Below are 18,330 nucleotides of genomic sequence, written 5' to 3' on the forward strand. Positions count from 1 at the left end.
TAGAGGCTTACTTTATTCTTCTTTCTCAGCTATTAAACAATTTCAAGAGGAAATACTATTTCACTAAACTGTGCCTCAGTCCCTGTGGGAGTCTTCTTTTCCCATGCCCTTAATGAACTTCACTAACGAGACAGTTAGATTAATACGTTACTAAGTGGAAAAAAATATTACCAAGTGGAGACAGGCAACAGCTTAAACTAATATCCCACTTTTCTGTTTCCAAAACAAATGTGCTGCCATAAGCAGAGAACGGCTCTCACCAGCCAAGATGTAGTACTGAGTGTCTAAACTTCATGTGCTTGAAGAGCAAGAATATTAATTTGAGGTAGCATTCCTGAGGCAAGTGCTAATGCTGGATCATGGCGTCAAGCAGCCTGGCTGAGTTCACCAAGTGTTCCGATCTTCCTCTCTGTGCTTCTACAACAGAAACGAAAATGCTTTCAGCACTGTTGTTTGCTGTTCCAAAGAACTTTTCTGAAGACTGAGAGGCTTGCTATTGTCTGGCTATTTTCATATGTCTGTAACTCTACAAAGCATAGTAGATTACTCCCCCAAATTTCCTGGTTAGACCCATCGACAAGCTCTCAAGGCCTAATTTTATCCAAATTATTGGAAAATAGAGGACCTAAAAATTGCTTTTAGTCCCAATGGCCACTAAGAAGGAGAGCCTGTACCAAAAGATGCAGTGGAACATTTAGAAAGTACTAGAAATTGTCACCTGAAAGCACTTGAGAGTCTTGCATGTATAAAGCCCTAGCTCCAGCTCCAATTCCTTGACATTTCTGTCTTCTTGCAGAGCATGTATGATAAAGAGGTGTGGCTAGAGGTAGAGTCTCCTGTCTGGCCCTTGTTTTGTGGGCCCTCTTGGCATTAGTGGGCTCAGATGAAACATGAGATATCAGTCTATGCCCTGCTTTATTCCCGGGCCCTTGTAGCCACTGAGATACGTGTGTAGAAAAACCTGGAACCTGTCCATAAATGAGAGTTACTGTTACTGTACTTAGCAGTAATGTTGTAAAGACTGTTCAGGCCTGACCGTGTATAGATATTCCAGTGGTCATGGGTATCCCTGAAGCTCTACAGAAGGCCACACAAGGACTGAAGGCTAGAAACTGTACATCTTGATCAGTGTATTTTTTTTTTTTCTGGTTCCAAGTCAGTCTAGGGAATGAATTGTGCTGAGAGAGTTCTAGAGCTCCAGTTAAGTGTCAGCTGGGCCTAATTCTGACCTTTCCAAATGTCTGGGCATATACATGGCAGAATGCTGCAGACGTATATACTATGTTGAATTACAGTTTGGGGATCTTTCAAAATTACTTTGAAGACATAATCATTGATGTTCATGGAGTAACAGGATCTTTTGAAACCACTAGATTGGAAGATAAAAATGCATGGATCCATTAAAGAGAGCTAAGCATGTGTTTCTGAGTTTAGCAGGTCTGGAGCCTCTGTCTCACCGAGAAAGACTGAATAGTGATGGCTCCATGGAGCAGACATTACGTTTCTGCCTCTAGGGGAAGCTTTCAACAATGCAGTTGGGTATCTCTTTTCTTTTCCAGCTCCTTATGTGACATACCTAAGTAAAGACCCATCAGCCCCATGCTCTCTGACTGATGCTCTGGATCACTTTCAAGTGGATAGCCTGGATGAACTTATTCCAAATGACATGAGGAAGAGTGATCTGCCCCCTCAACATGCCCCCCGCAACATCACTGTGGTCGCTATGGAAGGCTGCCACTCATTTGTCATTGTGGACTGGGATAAAGCCACCCCAGGAGATGTGATAACAGGTGTGTCCAAGGAAGATGCTCAGTGTTCCCATTGATCTGTAGGTGGAAAATACAGACTATAAGGGATGAATAAGTGATGGATAAGTGGATGGATGGATGGAGGAACATATGGATGATGGATGGGTGGATTGGATGGATGAATGCAAATGCCTCCTTTTAAAAGGATGAAATAGGGGCGCCTGGGTGGCTCAGTCGGTTAAATGGCCGGCTTCGGCTCAGGTCATGATCTCGCGGTCCATGAGTTCGAGCCCCGCGTCGGGCTCTGTGCTGATAGCTCAGAGCCTGGAGCCTGGAGCCTGCTTCTGTTTTTGTGTCTCCCTCTCTCTCTGCCCCTCCCCCATTCGCACTCTGTCTCTCTCTGCCTTTCAAAAATGAATAAATGTTAAAAAAAAAATTTAAAAAAAAGAAGGATGAAATATAGGCAAGAAGGAAAACTTTGTTGAGTAGTATGAAAAGCACTGGGTGGAAGTCTAGAGTCCTGAATCTTAGTCCCAGAATGGATTACAAGACCTTGAAATAGCTACTTAATCTCTTTGGACTTTAGTTTCTACATATGCAAAATATGGTTATATCTCTAAATTCTATCACCCTGCAAATGGCCAAGGAGTCCACATAGCCATTTGTAAGATCAGATCTTGCAGCACAAGTGATGAAAAACCTCCTAATGTGCACTGCCCCATGTGAGAGTCAACCTCGGGATCAAGACTCTGTCTCTGGACTTAATTCAGGCACGATGCCTGTAGAATTGTAGAGGGCATGTTTCTGGATCACATACTCTTGTTAATATGAATCCCAAGCTGTCCAAAGCTCCCTGGAGAATTCGGTGTCATCACATCATCATATACCCTCCACCTAACCTGAAACCAAACCTCAGTGCCCTAATCACAGTTACTCATGCCCCTAGCATAAATAATGTAGGTGAGGTATTTATAGGGGCTTGGGCATTTCCAATATAAGGCTGTGCCAATTGCTGCTATATTCATAACCATGGAACATTTTGGTGCATGACAGCCCTGCAATGTGCAGGAAAAGCAACAGACCTCAAAAGGCTCAAGGAAAAAATAGTTGGAGCTCTTTATCAGTAAGTGAATCAAGCACCAGCCATCGTTATGTACAACGTCACTGTGAGCACACATGGCTTGCTGTCACTGTCATCAGAGGAGGAGGAACTCCTGTGGAGAGAGCAGCAGCCTTTCACAAGTTCTCCCACTATATTTGTTGAAGAAAGCAAAGAATGCATTCCTCCAGGGAACAGTGTGGAAAGGGCTTTGGAGCCCAGCACACCTGCTTCTGGTTCTGGTGTGCCCCTTGGTGAGCTGTGTGACTCTAATCCACTCTATTTATGTCACCAAAATAGCTCTTGTGAAAATAATCAGTCACAGGTAGCTTGCCTCTTAGATGCAGTCGATGCTGTTGCCCTTCTCCACCTCCTTGACTTGTGACCTGATTTTCTTAACCTCTGAGTCTCTCTCACAGGCTTGTCTGCTTTGCCCCAACAGTAAATATTGGAACTTCTTGAGATTGGCCCCAAGTCCCCTTTCTTTTTTCCTCTAAGTTCTCTCCCTCCAGAATCTCACCCAGGAATGTGGTTTTAATTCATCTTGGAGATGAATCACTCATTGATAGCTCAAGGCTAAGCCTGCCTGTCCTCAAGCTTCAAACAGTAAAATCAAATAGGCACTCGATGTCATCACCAGGATGTTTCCAAAGCATCTCTGACTCAGCATATCCAAAATCAAACTCATGATCCTTCTGATACCCAGCTTGCTCATCTGTGTCTCCTATGTCAGAGAATGACCCCACTCCCCACCCTATTTCTGCAAACATGAAGCTTTGGGATTGTCTTCAAATCTTCTACAATTTCTCCACCATATTCAGTTCACCACTCAATCCTATCAGTTTTACCTTCCAGGCTTCTCTTGAACCCATCCATTTCTCTCCATTAACTACCACATGAACCTGAGTAATCTGAGCATTACCACCTCTCACCTGGATATGACAGTCGCTGGCTGGCTAGACCACCTGATCCACACCCCATACCTGATTCATTTTACTCTGCACCAGAGAGAGGCATCAAAGACAGTCTGGTTGTGTCTCCCTTTTGAATGAAAAGCAAAAACCTGTGTGACCTAAGGACACTGAGTATTTTCTCTCTTCTGTGCTTCTTCAGCTTCATCTTATGCTGTCCCCACCCCCATCACTCTGAGACTCCGTCTCCTGCTGGTTTCTCTGTCTTCAACATCTTTCCTGGTCTTCCTTCTATCTGAGCCCCTCCCCCCACCTCCTACCCTGCACCTTGACTGCATCCCATCCTTCAGTGTTCAGCCCCATTTTCATGACCCCAGGGAGACTCTGCCTGCACACACCTCCAAGTGCATGGACTGCCCCTTTGTGACTCTCATCACAACCATGTAATTCTGCCTGTGTGTCTGGCTTGCTCCTCCTTCGGGTTGAAATAAAACGAGTCACTGTTTTATCTCCAGCACATAATATAGTATATGACAAATAGTAAGCACACAGTAAATATCTATTAAATGAATTAATGAATGTGAACTTGGACAAAATATTTAACCTCCCTCTAAGACTCTCTTTCTCTGGGGATAGCAATGCCTACATACCAGAATCAAGAGAATTAATCAAAAGAAAACTTGATTGAATGTGTTTAGAATAGTGTTTGGAACATAGGTGGTACCTGACAAATATTTTCTTCCTTTGTGTATGACATAAGAGACTCATGTAGAGGATGCACTGAGCTGTGGCATGAACTTCACTTGGCCTTCTGAGGCAGCCTTGAAGCCTTGGCAGGTGTCATGGGCTCATTGGGATCCATTCATAGCACATAAGGCAGAGAGAACCACCTCTCAGCTGTCACTAAACATCGAGGTCAAGGGCAGGCACAGATATTCAACAACTAGAAATCAAAGGAGATCCTTCACCAAATGGGTGAGGAGACCACTGTGAGTCTCGGGTCTTTCAGTCCCCCACACATACACGTGAACACGCACGTGTGTACACACACATGCAGAATTCACCATCAACAGTTTCTTTGCTTCACATGAAGGACAACTGCATATATCTCTGCCAGGAAATTCTCAAATACTCATGTGGAGGTCACTGATTTTTCTTCTGCTGCCTTTTTCTCTGTGCAGTCAAGGTTAATCAAGGTGATTAGTCCTGACAAAATGAAGAAGGCCAGGAAATGTGGGAGATAAAGAGAAGGAAGGGAACCAGCAGTTGTGAAGAAGTATGTTTAATTTTGTTATCCATATCTGAATTCACCAGAAGGTACCAACATTATACCCCATCCAGATGCAACATGCAGCTCTCTCTCATTCTTGAACTTTTCCCACAGAAGGGGAATGCCGCTGTGCTGTTGCCTCTTCCTTGTCCTCTTCCAGGGGCATACCTCATGGGTGATGGGTTCATTGATGCTCAGTGGGTTCTTCCTTATCTCCACTTGCAGGTTACTTGGTTTACAGTGCATCCTATGAAGACTTCATTAGGAACAAGTGGTCTACTCAAGCTTCTTCGGTAACTCATTTGCCCATTGAGAACTTGAAGCCAAATACAAGGTATGATGTGTTCATCATTGAAAAGAAACAGAGAGAGGGGTGCCTGAGTGGCTCAGTCAGTTAAGTGTCTGATTCTTGATTTTGGCTCAGGTCATGATCTCATGGTCATGAGATGGAGCCCCTCATTGAGCTCTGCACTGAGCATGGAGCCTACTTAAGATTCTCTCTTTCTCTCCCCCTCTTCCCTTCCTTAGCTTGCATAGGCTCTCTCTCTCTCAAAAAAATTTTTTTTAAAGAGAGAGAGAGACCTGTGTGTGTGGTCACAGATATCCTCAGGTTGAAAATGAAAAGATCGATGGATAGGTTTTATGATTTCTGTTGCACTCTCTATTTACTTCTCATAGAGTTTCCAGGGATGCTCACTGTATGTCATGTATTTTCTTAGAAGAAATTACTCTATTGTGATTGTTAGTCTATCATGTTTCTATTTTATTACCAGTTTTCCAGAGACTAGACACTACTTACCCTTGGGGAAAGAAAGGTGGCTCTGTGTGTTGAAGGGGAATGGATCCATATGCAGTCAATCATGTGGTGGCTTTAGGCAGCACAGCCTTCATATGTGACATCAATGGGGCAGCAATTACTAAACATATTAGTTAACTGGTACTCAGACTCTGTGATGTAGAAGATCAGACCATTTAGAAAGATGCATTTTACACATTAATAAAGGTTACAAGTGCATCTTCTGAAACTGGACAGTGACTGGTTGGCCCGAGGGCCATCTGGGAACCAGAGTTTCTGGCTCTCAGTATGAGAGCTACAAAACTTATTCCCAAGGCAATAAGGGGGTGAGTGTGCATTTCCTCTTTTATACTATCTGGTTTTGATGGTAATGATCATCAGAAAAGCTTTTCTGGTGGATGAAAATGGACAAAGCACCAAGAACATGATGGTCAAGTATGGTGTGTATGTAAACCAGCTCTCTGGGGAGAAAAATCTCTGATTGATGGTGTTTACCAATTTCTGTAGTGTGAATACTCTTGCCATGGCCAATTCCAGGCTACCAGTGGGCCTGCATGATTCTTGAATATTTAATAATTGGCTTTCTCAAGCCCATACAAATGACTCCAGCACATCAGTGCCACATCAAGCCCTTATTTATGGAGCAAAGAGCTCTAAATGACATGTCTGTGGACCTGAGGTCTCTCATTTTCTGTACAATCAGAGGAACACAGAGAAGGTTGAAACAAAATACTTTTCCTAAACAGAAATGTGCCAAAGGGCTAGAAACTAGGCAATAGCCATGGGTACTGAGACACTTGTGAACCAGCTGAGAACCTTCTTCGGTGGCTTGGAACTGCCATGTGGACTTACCTGAGCTAAGTGTTCACAAACTATTATGGGCTTCAGGATTTGAATAAAAAGCAAGGAGCAAAGCAGGAACCAGAGAAAAGCACTTTTCTTTATTTTTCCCTAGTAATTATGAAAAACTGATTAATTAAAGCAAACAAAAACAACAAATTTAAGACAATGGAGTCAATATCCAATTTTTGTGTTTGTGTGAGTGACAGTGCTTTTCCAGAACAGTCTCAGTGTCACAAGGCTGAAAGAGGTGTGAGAGAGGTTCTTCCTCATAGCTTCTGTGGTAGAACTTGAATCCCAGTCTCCTGAATCCCCACCCCATGGCCAATGTTCTTTCTACAACTTTTGCTGCTAGGCTGATCTTGAGTTTTAGATAATGTCAGGAGATGGTTATGCAGGAGGAAGGTATATTCATTCTTCCAACAGGTCTGCATGAGGGCTCATGATTCCTTAAATATGTACCTAGTATTTTCTCTGTGCCAGGCACCAGACTATGCACTGAGAAAAGGGGTGGGATCAGTTGGGGGTCGAGGGGGTGGATTAGGGTGGGGGAGGTAGACTGTAAACTACACCGTGGCCTTGTCTTCATGGAGCTCACAGTTCTTCAGCAATAATATAAATAATAAAATTTCACGAGTCAGTGTCCTGAGGCAGAGTATAATAGGGGACTTTTTTCCTGAACTTGTGGGGGGGGCAGTCAAGTGGGCTTCCCTGGGGTAGTAGTAAGCAGCAGTTAATCTGGAGAATGTGGATGGGGCAAGGCCAGGCAGAAAGGACATCCAAAAGCATGGTATGTTCTAGGAAGGAAAGGAGGCCAGTGTGGTGGCAGAGGAGGAAGAGAGGAGGCTGGACAGGCTGGTCCCAGAGGGTCTTGGGAGTCCCTTGAGGCTCCTGTTTTACCCTCCACCCACAGTCAGTGCCCTGATGGACAGGCTGGAAATAGCAGCTGCTACTGTAGCCTTCTCTCTAGGATGCCTGCTAAATCCTTCCTTCCTTCCTTCCTTCCTTCCTTCCTTCCTTCCTTCCTCCTCCTCCTCTTCCTCTTCCTCTTCCTCCTCCCTTCTCCTCCTCCTCCTCCTCCTCTTCTTCTTCTCCTTCCTCCCCTCCTCTCTCTCCTCCTCCTTTTCTTCTTCTTCTTCTTCTTCTTCTTCTTCTTCTTCTTCTTCTTCTAAGTTTATGTATTTATTTATAGAGAGAGCACACAAGCAGGGGAGAGGCAAGGTAGGGGAGAGAATCCCAAGCAGGATCCACAGTGTCAACACAGAGCCCAACATGGGGCTTGAACCTACAAACCATGAGGTCATGACCTGAGCTGAGACCAAGCGTTGGACATTTAACCAACTGAGCCACCCAGGCACCCCTATTCCTTCTTCTGATGGAGAGTGCTGGCCAAGGCACAGAGCACACATGGCTCCTCTCCGCAGATTTCCTCAAAACCCCTGTGAACAGCCTGATGTAGAGACGCCCATCTTCTCCCTGTGTTACGCTGATACAGAATGTCTCTGGTGGACCCACATTAGTGGTCCCCGTCTTTATTCCATGGAGGCTGCATGTCCCTGTTGTCAGCACTATCCTCAGGGCTTCTCCAGATCCCACCTGAGACCCTGTGGGAGACATAGGAAGTCCCCTCTAGACGAGCCACTGTGTAAAAAACTAAGCTTTGGTTCTTTATAACTGAATCTTGTACTTGAATTTACATGGACATTGCACACCTTGTTCACCCATCTTGGTCCCAGATCACTTTCTAGAGTCTGCATGTTTCATTTATACTTAAAGCACAAAGACTTAGGCTGGGGAGCTATTCAAAAGAAGGTGCCAAGAACTTATATAAGAAGGCAAAGTTGGATTGCTCTTGTTACTTGGGTGAGTCAGAGACTATTCAGTGTTTGAAATATATATATTTTAGTTTCTAGAAGAAGTTTAATGTGGTTTTGAAAGTAGGAACCTTACTTTTTTTTTTCATAATTTCATGTTTTTCAGCTTAGTGTATTTAAATTTGCTTTGACACATTAGGTGAGGTTCAAATGGAAATATGTCCTTGGAATTGGGCCATGAGGGCTTTGTTGGAGGACAGAGTAACTGCGTGGACAGAGAAGGTGGATGAGGGGAACACTTAGGTTTCAGTGGTGAGACAGAATTGATACAGTGACGCAATTGGACGAGTCTGGCGTCCTGTGCCATCTCCACAATTGTAGAGCTGTGCTTCCCTCGGTGGACCCTGGGGACTGGTATCAGGACCGCTGCAGCGATGGCTTAAGAAATATTCAGCAGAAATGTCTCATGGAGCCTCTGAGTATGTGTCATTCCTTAGGTTTTGATTTCCCTTTTTAAGGAAAGAAAGTATCTGTAAGTGTGACCAGTATCATTGACGTATGCCAAACCCACTGCCTGCAGAATTTTGCCTTAAATAACTCCATAACCACTGAATAAAAGTATGCATAATTGGGAAAACACAGACTGCTGAGTGAATTGAGATTTGGAAACTCATATGTTCTTAATTGTGCATATCTTTTTTTTAAATGAAATTTAAAAAGGATTCTCTTCTAAATGAGATGTGAGTGACTTTCTTGAAAGGCTTAAAAGAAGACCAGATTTCCCAAATGAGCTTTTCTTTGCTGTTTAATCAAGCCCAATGTCAAATATCTCTGGGTAACTGTGAGGCCCAAGACTCCCTTGGTGATCTCAGAAGGTCCGAGGGCTTGGCACTGGGACAGTGATGTAACAGAAGTATGAATTTGCAATCTGAATAAATAATTCACCTCTTAAAAATTTAGCACACTTTAATTAATGCATATAACCTGTGTGCCACGACTGACCATAGATAGGCAAAGGCTTGTTACGAACTCTCGGAAACGGCAGAACCACCACTTACAGGGGTCTCTTACTTCCTTCTTCACCTATAAGTAGCTAAGGACCGCAGGAGCACAGGTAGTATCTGGTGTTCCAGAGGTAGAGAAGCCACGAAGATTAACAGTAGATTTAGTGGGTCACAGTTGTGGTGTTGGGCTCCTATAGTTTGTAACCACCACTTCTTGTCCTGCACCTCCTACGAGCACAAACCAAGATGTCTAGGGACTCCTAACCTGCTTGGCCTGTCAGTCTCCTGCTAGATGAACAAGCCCATTCTCTGTTCCAAGACAAAGATTAATCCACAGCAGAACCTCTCCAGGCCTCTTCCCCTTCTTGGACTTGCTTCTCTTTCCTTGAGGCACAGAAGCTTGAAACTCAGTGACTTTTAGAGGTCCAGAGCCAACCATAGTACTTGTCCATGCCCAAAACATCATTGTCAGGTTAGTTCCACTGAGGAGGCCAACCTCGGGACTGGCTGACTTCTCCCTGCCCACAGTGAGTTGCATCATTACTGGGTCAAACATCCTGCTTTTCCACAGAGTCCAGTGATAAGAATTAGGTTACATTTGAATTCTGCTCTGTAAGTGTCTTGCTGCTCTAGCTTCTCCTTCTCAAGCTGTGGAACTCAAGTGGGGCAAGAGCAGGGCGAGAGGGGTGTCCATCCAGGGATGAGCCTGTGTGGGGCCATGTAGCCTTGATGCCTTAAGGAACACACACTCCCTAAGTGGCTTATTTGCCCGATTTGCTCCTTCTGTTGCCATCAGCTACATTAGTCTATGCTGTTAATTGTATTATTTTGAAAAGTTACTAGAAAATGAGAAAGTTCAGGAAAAATACGAATATCAGTGATGTATTAAGTAACACTCCAGGGCGCTAGGTGGCTTGGTTGGTTAAGTGTCTGACTCTTGGTTTCGGCTTAGGCCACGATTTCACAGTTTGTGAATTTGAGCCCCATGTCAGGCTCTGTGCTGACAGTGTGGAGCCTGCTTGGAATTCTGTCTCCCTCTCTCTCTCTCTCTGCCCCTCTCTTACTTGCTCTCTCTCTCTCTCTCTCTCTCTCAAAATAAATAAATAAACTTAAAAAAAAATACTCAGGACATCTGGGTGGCTCAGTTGGTTAAGCGTCCAGCTCTTGATTTTGGCTCAGATCATGATCTCATGGTTGTGGGATTGAACCCCACATAGGTCTCCACACTGAGCTGTCTCTCTCCCTCTCTCTGTACCTCCCCCTGCTCTCTCTCTCTCTCTTTCTCAAAAAGAAAACAAAATTACAGTCAAGCCCTTCCACAGAGCAAATGCTTAATAGTTGGGGAATCTGTCTTATTACACAGAAATTAAAGAAGCTTCTCTTTCAAAAAATGTTTTCTTCCAATTTCAGGTATTATTTTAAAGTTCAAGCCAAAAATCCACATGGCTACGGACCCATCAGCCCTTCGGTCTCATTTGTTACAGAATCAGGTATCTGCAACTTCATATTCTCATTCTTCTCCTTTTCTCAAAGACAAATCACTTGGAATCATGACTACAATGGAATAAAAACTGAAGAAGTACAAATCTTTTCTATTTAATGAGTTCATATTGGGTATCACTTCATAAAATAAACATCGTTTTCTTTCTGCTGTGCTAAAATCTGGATAATAAAATTAAGAGTAATCGTCATTGGGAACTGCCTGGAAAGTGGAAAGGTCAAATTCCAATGAAAGGGAAAAATCTAGTTTTCAACCATGTGGGAAAGATAAGTTTGAATCTCTCTGTAGAAGATTTAGTTACAGAGCTAATTTTTTTTTTTTTATTACAAACAGCTGAAGAGCATCGATGTCATGTGGCCAGAGAGGCGGTTGCTTCTTCCAATTAGTCAGGTCTTCAAGATGCTTCTTTTGCCAGGAGACAAAGATGTCTTTACTTCATACGGAGAGTTTAATTAGAATAGCAGCCAGTCTTATAAGCAGTGTCACTCAGAGGATGTCGGTGCACTGGGGCATGCTGGTGTCCAGAGCTCTCTGGCCCTCCCATAAGGTGTTCTTGTGGTCATGGTCCACAGCAATGTGCACAAACTGGCCATGGCCACAGTCCTGGGTTAGCAGCCTTTCCACACAGGAAACTATGCTGGGAGCTGTTACCTATGACCCTGAATGAACCAGGTCACCTTCAGAAGCCCGTGTGAACTGGCTGTGCGCTAAAATTGCTCTCGCTTCTCTTTGGTTAGATTATTTCCCACACGTAGTTCGATCCCAGGACATTTGTCATTGGAAGCTATTTTTAAGTGTGATGATTTGAAATCTGCATCACAGTAAGTAGAAAAGATAAAATCTTTCATGGGAATATGCTTCATACTAGAAATGCTGGCAAAGGACCTCAAAAGCGTTTTTACTAGTTTCATTTAAGAAGTGTGTTCCTCATTAATAATTAAGAAAGAGAGGAAATCATTTCCAAGGGTTAATTTGGTAAAGAAGGGAACGTGTCTCGTTCATGGCTACATTTCCTAAAAAGAGAGTGGACCTTTGGTGACGATCAGAATTAACATGATAAAAGTGTATAGAAAAAAATAATTCAAATCTAGAAAGCTATCAAGAAATTCTGTCCCCAAGTCTGAGAACAGAAATGTAATTTCTGAGACTGCCATACAGTTTGAAAGAGATAGCTCTCTGCTACTCCCCCTCCTAAGAAAAGTCCTGCCGTGCCCCCACCCTAACCGTTGTGGCTTCCAAAGAGTGAGCGTTGGCCCCCCCCACCCCTCTGAAGAAGACTGTCTTTTACAGTCAGCTCCGAGGAGATCCTTACGTATGCCATTTGACAATTTGATAATTACTTGCAATTTGACAATTATTTGCCCTGGGCATCTTTGCTTGTTCAGTGAGTTTGTTCAAGCTTCTCCTTCCCTTTGCACAGCCCCGCTGAAAGTGGTTACTTGACAACAGGAACATTGTCAAGTAATTGAATTCTGGCACTTGCCGAACATAAAAATCCGTGAAGCAAACGTGTACGTGTAATGTAGGCTGCACCACAGGGGCAAGCTTTGGTTGTTGTTTGTGCTGTGCTGTTGTTCCGTATGTTCCCCTCCACCCTGCCCTGGAGTATTTGACATTTTTTTCAGCAGACTGTTGAAACTTAAGAGCAGGAGAGCAAAACAGGCATTCACACTTACAGCTAATGGTAGGTCCCTGTTCTATGAGAGTGAATGAAAGATCTGTACAAAGGGGTAGCTCAAGGGAGATTTGGGTAATGGAAATATTCTGTATCCTGCTTGTGGGGGTTCCAAGAACAAATGCATGTGTTGAAACTCACAGGATATTTACCCTTAAAGAGCAATTTTTCTTTATGATCATTAAAAAAAAAAATGAATGGCCCATGTTTACCTAGCCCATGGCATTTTATAAAAATGAACTATTTCTTTTTAAGTAACTCTTTCTTAAGGTTTATTTGTGTTTATTTGAGAGAGAGAGAGAGAGCATGTGCATGCATGCTCGCACAAGTGGGGAGGGGCAGAGAGAGAGGGAGACACAGAATCTGAACCAGGCTCCAGACTCTGAGCTGTAAGAGCAGAGCCCAACACGGGGCTCGAACTTGCAAACCGGGAGAGCATGACCTGAGCCAAAGTTGGACCCTTAACTGACTGAACCACCCAGGCACCACAAAAATGAATTTTTTCTAAAGCAGCATTCCTTAAAAAGCTAGTTCTGTATTTTCTTAAGTGGCATTATTTGGGCTAAGATACAGAGATTTTAAGTACCACTTTGTTGAGGTGCAAGTGGCATACAGTAAGCCGCACACACACACGGTGTACAACTCAGTAGCTTTTAAAGTGTTTACCCCCTTGAAGCCATCACCACAATCACGCCAGTGAATATCACTATCACCCCAATGTGCTCACTGCTGCTGTGCAACCCAACTCCCCTGTCCCCGCCATGCGCCCATCTTCTCCCCTGTTTCCAGGCAACCACTCCTCTGCTTTCCGTCTCTCTAGATTATTTACACTTTCTAGAATTGTATACAAATGAAATCATACAGTGTGAACTCTTTTGTCTGGCTTCTTTCACTCAGCAAAATCATTTTGAGATCCATCCATCCATATTGTATATATCAATAGTTTATTCTCTTTTATTACTTAGCAATATTCCATCATATGGCTGTGCCATAACTTACCCGTTCACCTGTTCGTAGACATTTGAGTTGGCTTCAACTTTCTGGCTATTACAAACACAACTGCTGTGAACATTCATGTACAAGTGTTTGCATGGACAAGTGCAAAGTGTTTGCATGGACAAGTATTTGCACGGACATGTCTCTTGGATAAATACTAAAGAATGGGGTGGATAGATCAGATAGTAGGTATATGTTTACCTTTTTAAGAAACCAAACTTTTTTGTCAAGATAGACACATCTTTTAAAAATGACAAATATTGAATTATTTTGTAGTACCCAAATCAAAATCTTAACTATATTGTCCCACAACTTCTATATAAATAATAAGGCAATTTAATTAGAAAAGAATATAGGTGATGGGCAGGAAGGAAGGGACTTGTTGGGATGAGCACTGGGTTTTGTATGGAAACCAATTTGACAATAAATTATATTTAATATATAAAAAAAGAAAAAGAATATTTCTCAGAAGGAAATGCTTAGAAAATAAAAACTAAGGAAAACATTGGCATCTCTCAAATAAAATATATTGTATCTATTCCAGGGAGTTCTTCAGTTAGCACTCTCAGTTACAATAAACATTTCAACAATTGCATGGTTGTGAAATATGATAGTGAAGTCAATTATTTTTTTTTCACTCTACAGACAATCCTCTGCTTGTTGTGAGGCCACCCGGTAAGTTTCTCTTCTTGATGTACATAATAAACTTGACATTCTAGTAATCATGTTGAATACTGAATATGAGATTGCTATGATTACAAGTAGAAATGCTAGACCATTTTTGCATTTTTTTAATGTATTTTTGAGAGAGAGGGTATGAGTGGAAGAGGGGCAGTCTCCAAGCTGTCAGCACAGAGCTGGACGTGGTGCTCGAACCCAGGAACCATGAGATCATGACTGGAGCTGAAGTCGGAAGCTTAATCCCCTGAGCCACCCAGGCTCCCTGACCATTTTTGCATTTTTATGATTTTTTGACAACTTCTGTGGTTTCCTTGTACTCTTCATCCTGATCTAGGAAAAAGAATGATCTGAGAATTTTTTTTTATAGGACCCTAGCAGCTAATATCTATAAAAGAAAACCATTATGGAGTGGCCAATATCAATGAAATAGATAACTATATTTATATTCCCTTTCAATATTTTAAATTGCTGAAAAGAGAGAAAAATGGATTAAGTGTACAACGCATCTTTTACTTGGTGTTTCAAACCAGCTGTGAAAGCCCTATTGCTCAAGTTCAAGACAGGTCTTATGAGTGACAGGAACAGTAGGAGCCTATGCTGAGGGACTTTCGGAGTGGAGAGGTAGGATGGCATGTCCCAAAAGATCAAATATGCCATTATATCTTATTTGCCTTGGGGCTTAAAGGCCTTTTCTTACTTCAAGAATCCCTTATAGAAATGCAAATACAGTACTTGAAATATGTTCAGGTAAGAGGAACTCCTCAATTGTACTTCAGTGCCAAGAAAGAAGGGGAATGAGGAAAAGGGTGCCCACTGAGGAGGTGAGAAAAGCCCTGAGAGGAGGGGAAAGGCCAGTGAACAAGTCAGATTTTCTGATACTTTGTGTGACAATAAATGTTGTGGAGTGCCATGACTTAGAGATTATGTTTTGTATTATCAAGGTGGTGAGCCCATCTGGATCCCATTTGCTTTCAAACATGACCCCAGCTACACGGACTGCCACGGCCGGCAGTATGTGAAGCGGACGTGGTATAGAAAATTTGTGGGAGTTGTTCTTTGTAATTCACTGCGGTATAAGATCTACCTCAGTGACAACCTGAAAGGTAGGTCTTTGAGAATGGTGTGGTGTGGGAAGGTATGGAAATGGAAATTTTTTATTTTACCAGGTATTAAATTGACATAGCAGGTGCATCAGAATGTATTTGAAGTGTGGACCCATTATATCTCACTCTGGCTCAACACAATTTGGATATTTAGGCTCTATTTTGGAGTTACTCGTTTTTGTTTTCTGTATTTTTTAAATCCACTACATTTTAGAAATGAGGTCCAAAATTCTGGTAGATATATGAAGTCCAATTTTCTTTGCCATTAATTCAATAATAATAGGTATGAGCATAAGCCAGAAGTATTGAAGAACAGTTCTGCCCACTCTAGTCCTTGCCATTGCCACACCGTTGTGAAGAAAAACTGTAGATGGTGAAGCATACATCAGAAGTATTATTTTTTTCTGTGTCTGAATAAAAATTGCATTGTTTTCATTATGGTAAGGCATTAAAACAAAGAATTTCATGAGTATCTTGAGCTACTATTTCAAAATGCCATTTCTACCCAGCTGGCTTTGACTCATCCACCTATACAAATATGGTTTTTTTTATTTTAAAACTTGCACACCTTTAAGACTTTACTACATACATTTTTAAAACCTTTATTCAGCTGCTATAGATTTTTTTCATGTGTCATTTTGTTTTTGTTTTTGTTTTTGTTTTTCATGCTAGTGGTGATCATTTAAAGACAACGTCAAAACAAAGTCTTCCCTACCATTCTCCACTCTGGCAGTTTCTCAGTGTGTGTACCTCTCCTAACACCCACTGTCTATTTGTTTATCTGTGCTCTTTCTTTTCTCACCCACCATTGTGCTTTCCGTGCCCTGCATCAGAATTCCCGGGAGAGATTACACAGCCACTCCAGTATCCCAGGGTTGACTGAAACAACTGCCCTACTGTGCAGCTGTGGTTCAGTACCACGGACAGCAGCTTATGACTCAGACACACACCCTACTTCTAGTTATGTATGAAAATAGGTTCTATTTTTTACAGATCTTCATGCCTTTTGTAATTATCTCATAATATATTCTCTATCACAGTTTCATCTATTCCTTTTCTTAAAGAACCAAGGAGTAAAAAGCCCTACCAGTTAAAAGCTGAAACTGCCTATTATATTAATAGTTTCCATTTAGTGAGGACTTGTTAAGTATTTAGCATACACAAGCTTGCTGAATCCTTACAACACTTATGAGGTTGGTGCCATTATAATTTTTCCAATGTGGAAAGTATGACACACAGAATTTAAGTACCCAGTTCAAATGGTCTCCAAAGCTTGTGCAAACTCTCAAACCAGCTGTACATTTTTTGACCAGTCACTGACCCATTATATTCCCTCATGCAGATACATTCTACAACATTGGAGACAGCTGGGGAAGAGGTGAAGACCACTGCCAGTTTGTGGATTCACACCTTGATGGAAGAACAGGGCCTCAGTCCTATGTAGAAGCTCTCCCCACCATTCAAGGTAATTAGAACAAAGGCCTGATTATACCACCCTGGGGGCTGGGAGAGGAAGGCTAATGTAAGGAGAAAATCACCAGAACTCTCCCTTTTGTTTGCCATTTAAAGACAGGTGTTGGTAACATTTTGGATCATAAAAATAAGGAATCAGCAAAATACTCCAACCATGTGCTAGAATTGGGGTGAACTTAGGAAAGGCAGGGATACCAAGGAATATAAGACCTTGTCCATACTCTCAGAACAATCACTTCCCTGCTCTGTAACTGGGAAAGGTAAACAAATAGTGAAAGGTAACTAATTTAAAGAACAACTTAAAATACAGATAATGACAAGAATTACATCACATAATTGTCCTATTATCAGGTAATTGTGCAGATTATAGTCTGCACAATAGGGAGGCAGGCCACTTGAAGCTATCGGGGAAGAAGAGCCAGAGTCTGAGCTGGGTCATAAGAAGACCTAGACATGCAGAGATTGGAGAGTCTTCCAGGCAGAGGATGGCACAAACAAGGGTACAAAGGAGGAAAGAGCCAATGAACATGCAAACCAACCATAGCTTATCATACACTTCAGAAGATAGTGTATCAACTATTTCATTAGGCATTATAGAGTGAGAACAAAGTATATCACTCTTAAAGGTTAACAACTTGTAATACACTACCAACTCCCTCAACTGCCAAAAAAGTAAACGGAACAACTGAATGAGGTACAGCACTGTTTCCATTATGCACTTAACTCTTAGTGATCTAGCATTTTCAAGACATGACATGTTCCAGCAACATGTTTTAGTTTACAAAAAAAGATACAATAGGCTGGCATGCAAATTGCCCATTTTTAAAGAGTTAAGATAGAGTAAAATACACAAAACAGTAAAATAAGTGATTAGAGTTCTCCTAAGAAACAGAACCAGAAAGAAAGAGAGAAACAGAGAGACAGAGAGAGATTGAGGGAGAAGTGTCTTAAGGAGTTGGCTCATATGATTGTACAGGCTGGCAAGTCCAAAATCTGCAGACTAGGCCAGTAGGCTGGAGACCCAAGGAAGAGTACGTGTGGCAGTTTGAGTCTGAAGGCAGTCTGCTGGCAGAATACCCACCTTTTCAGGGGAGGTTAATCTTTTCCTAGTAGGGCCTTCAATTGATTGGATGAGGCCCACCCACATTCTAGAATAACCTGCTTTACTCAAAGTCTGATGATTTGAATGTTAATCTCATCTAAAAACGTTTTTACAGAAACATCTAGAATACTTGACCAAATATCTGGGTACCATGGCCTTGCCCAACTGACATAAAATTAACCACCATAGTCAGTATATAAAATATATCACATTTCTTTATTTTTTCAGAATCTTGCATTGCCCCAGGGTTACTATGCATTATTTATAGTTCACTGTGTTTCTGCGACTGTGGCCATGGTTTTGGTTCTGAATAGAGG

General features: G+C 42.2%; 1 protein-coding gene across 3 annotated transcripts in view; it reads left to right on the forward strand.

Moving 5' to 3' along the window:
• The window catches only part of FNDC1 (fibronectin type III domain containing 1), a 105,572-nt gene that overhangs the window by 85,186 nt on the left and 2,056 nt on the right, over nt 1-18,330 (forward strand). For all 3 annotated transcript variants that reach the window (XM_042940213.1, XM_042940211.1, XM_042940212.1), the window contains 6 exons: nt 1,560-1,790; nt 5,254-5,362; nt 10,893-10,972; nt 14,300-14,329; nt 15,277-15,438; nt 16,781-16,903. In XM_042940213.1, the coding sequence (XP_042796147.1) occupies nt 1,560-1,790; nt 5,254-5,362; nt 10,893-10,972; nt 14,300-14,329; nt 15,277-15,438; nt 16,781-16,903 (735 nt within the window). The remainder of the gene's footprint in view (nt 1-1,559; nt 1,791-5,253; nt 5,363-10,892; nt 10,973-14,299; nt 14,330-15,276; nt 15,439-16,780; nt 16,904-18,330) is intronic.

This window comes from Panthera leo, chromosome B2 (assembly GCF_018350215.1).
Source record: "Panthera leo isolate Ple1 chromosome B2, P.leo_Ple1_pat1.1, whole genome shotgun sequence".
NCBI lineage: Eukaryota > Metazoa > Chordata > Mammalia > Carnivora > Felidae > Panthera > Panthera leo.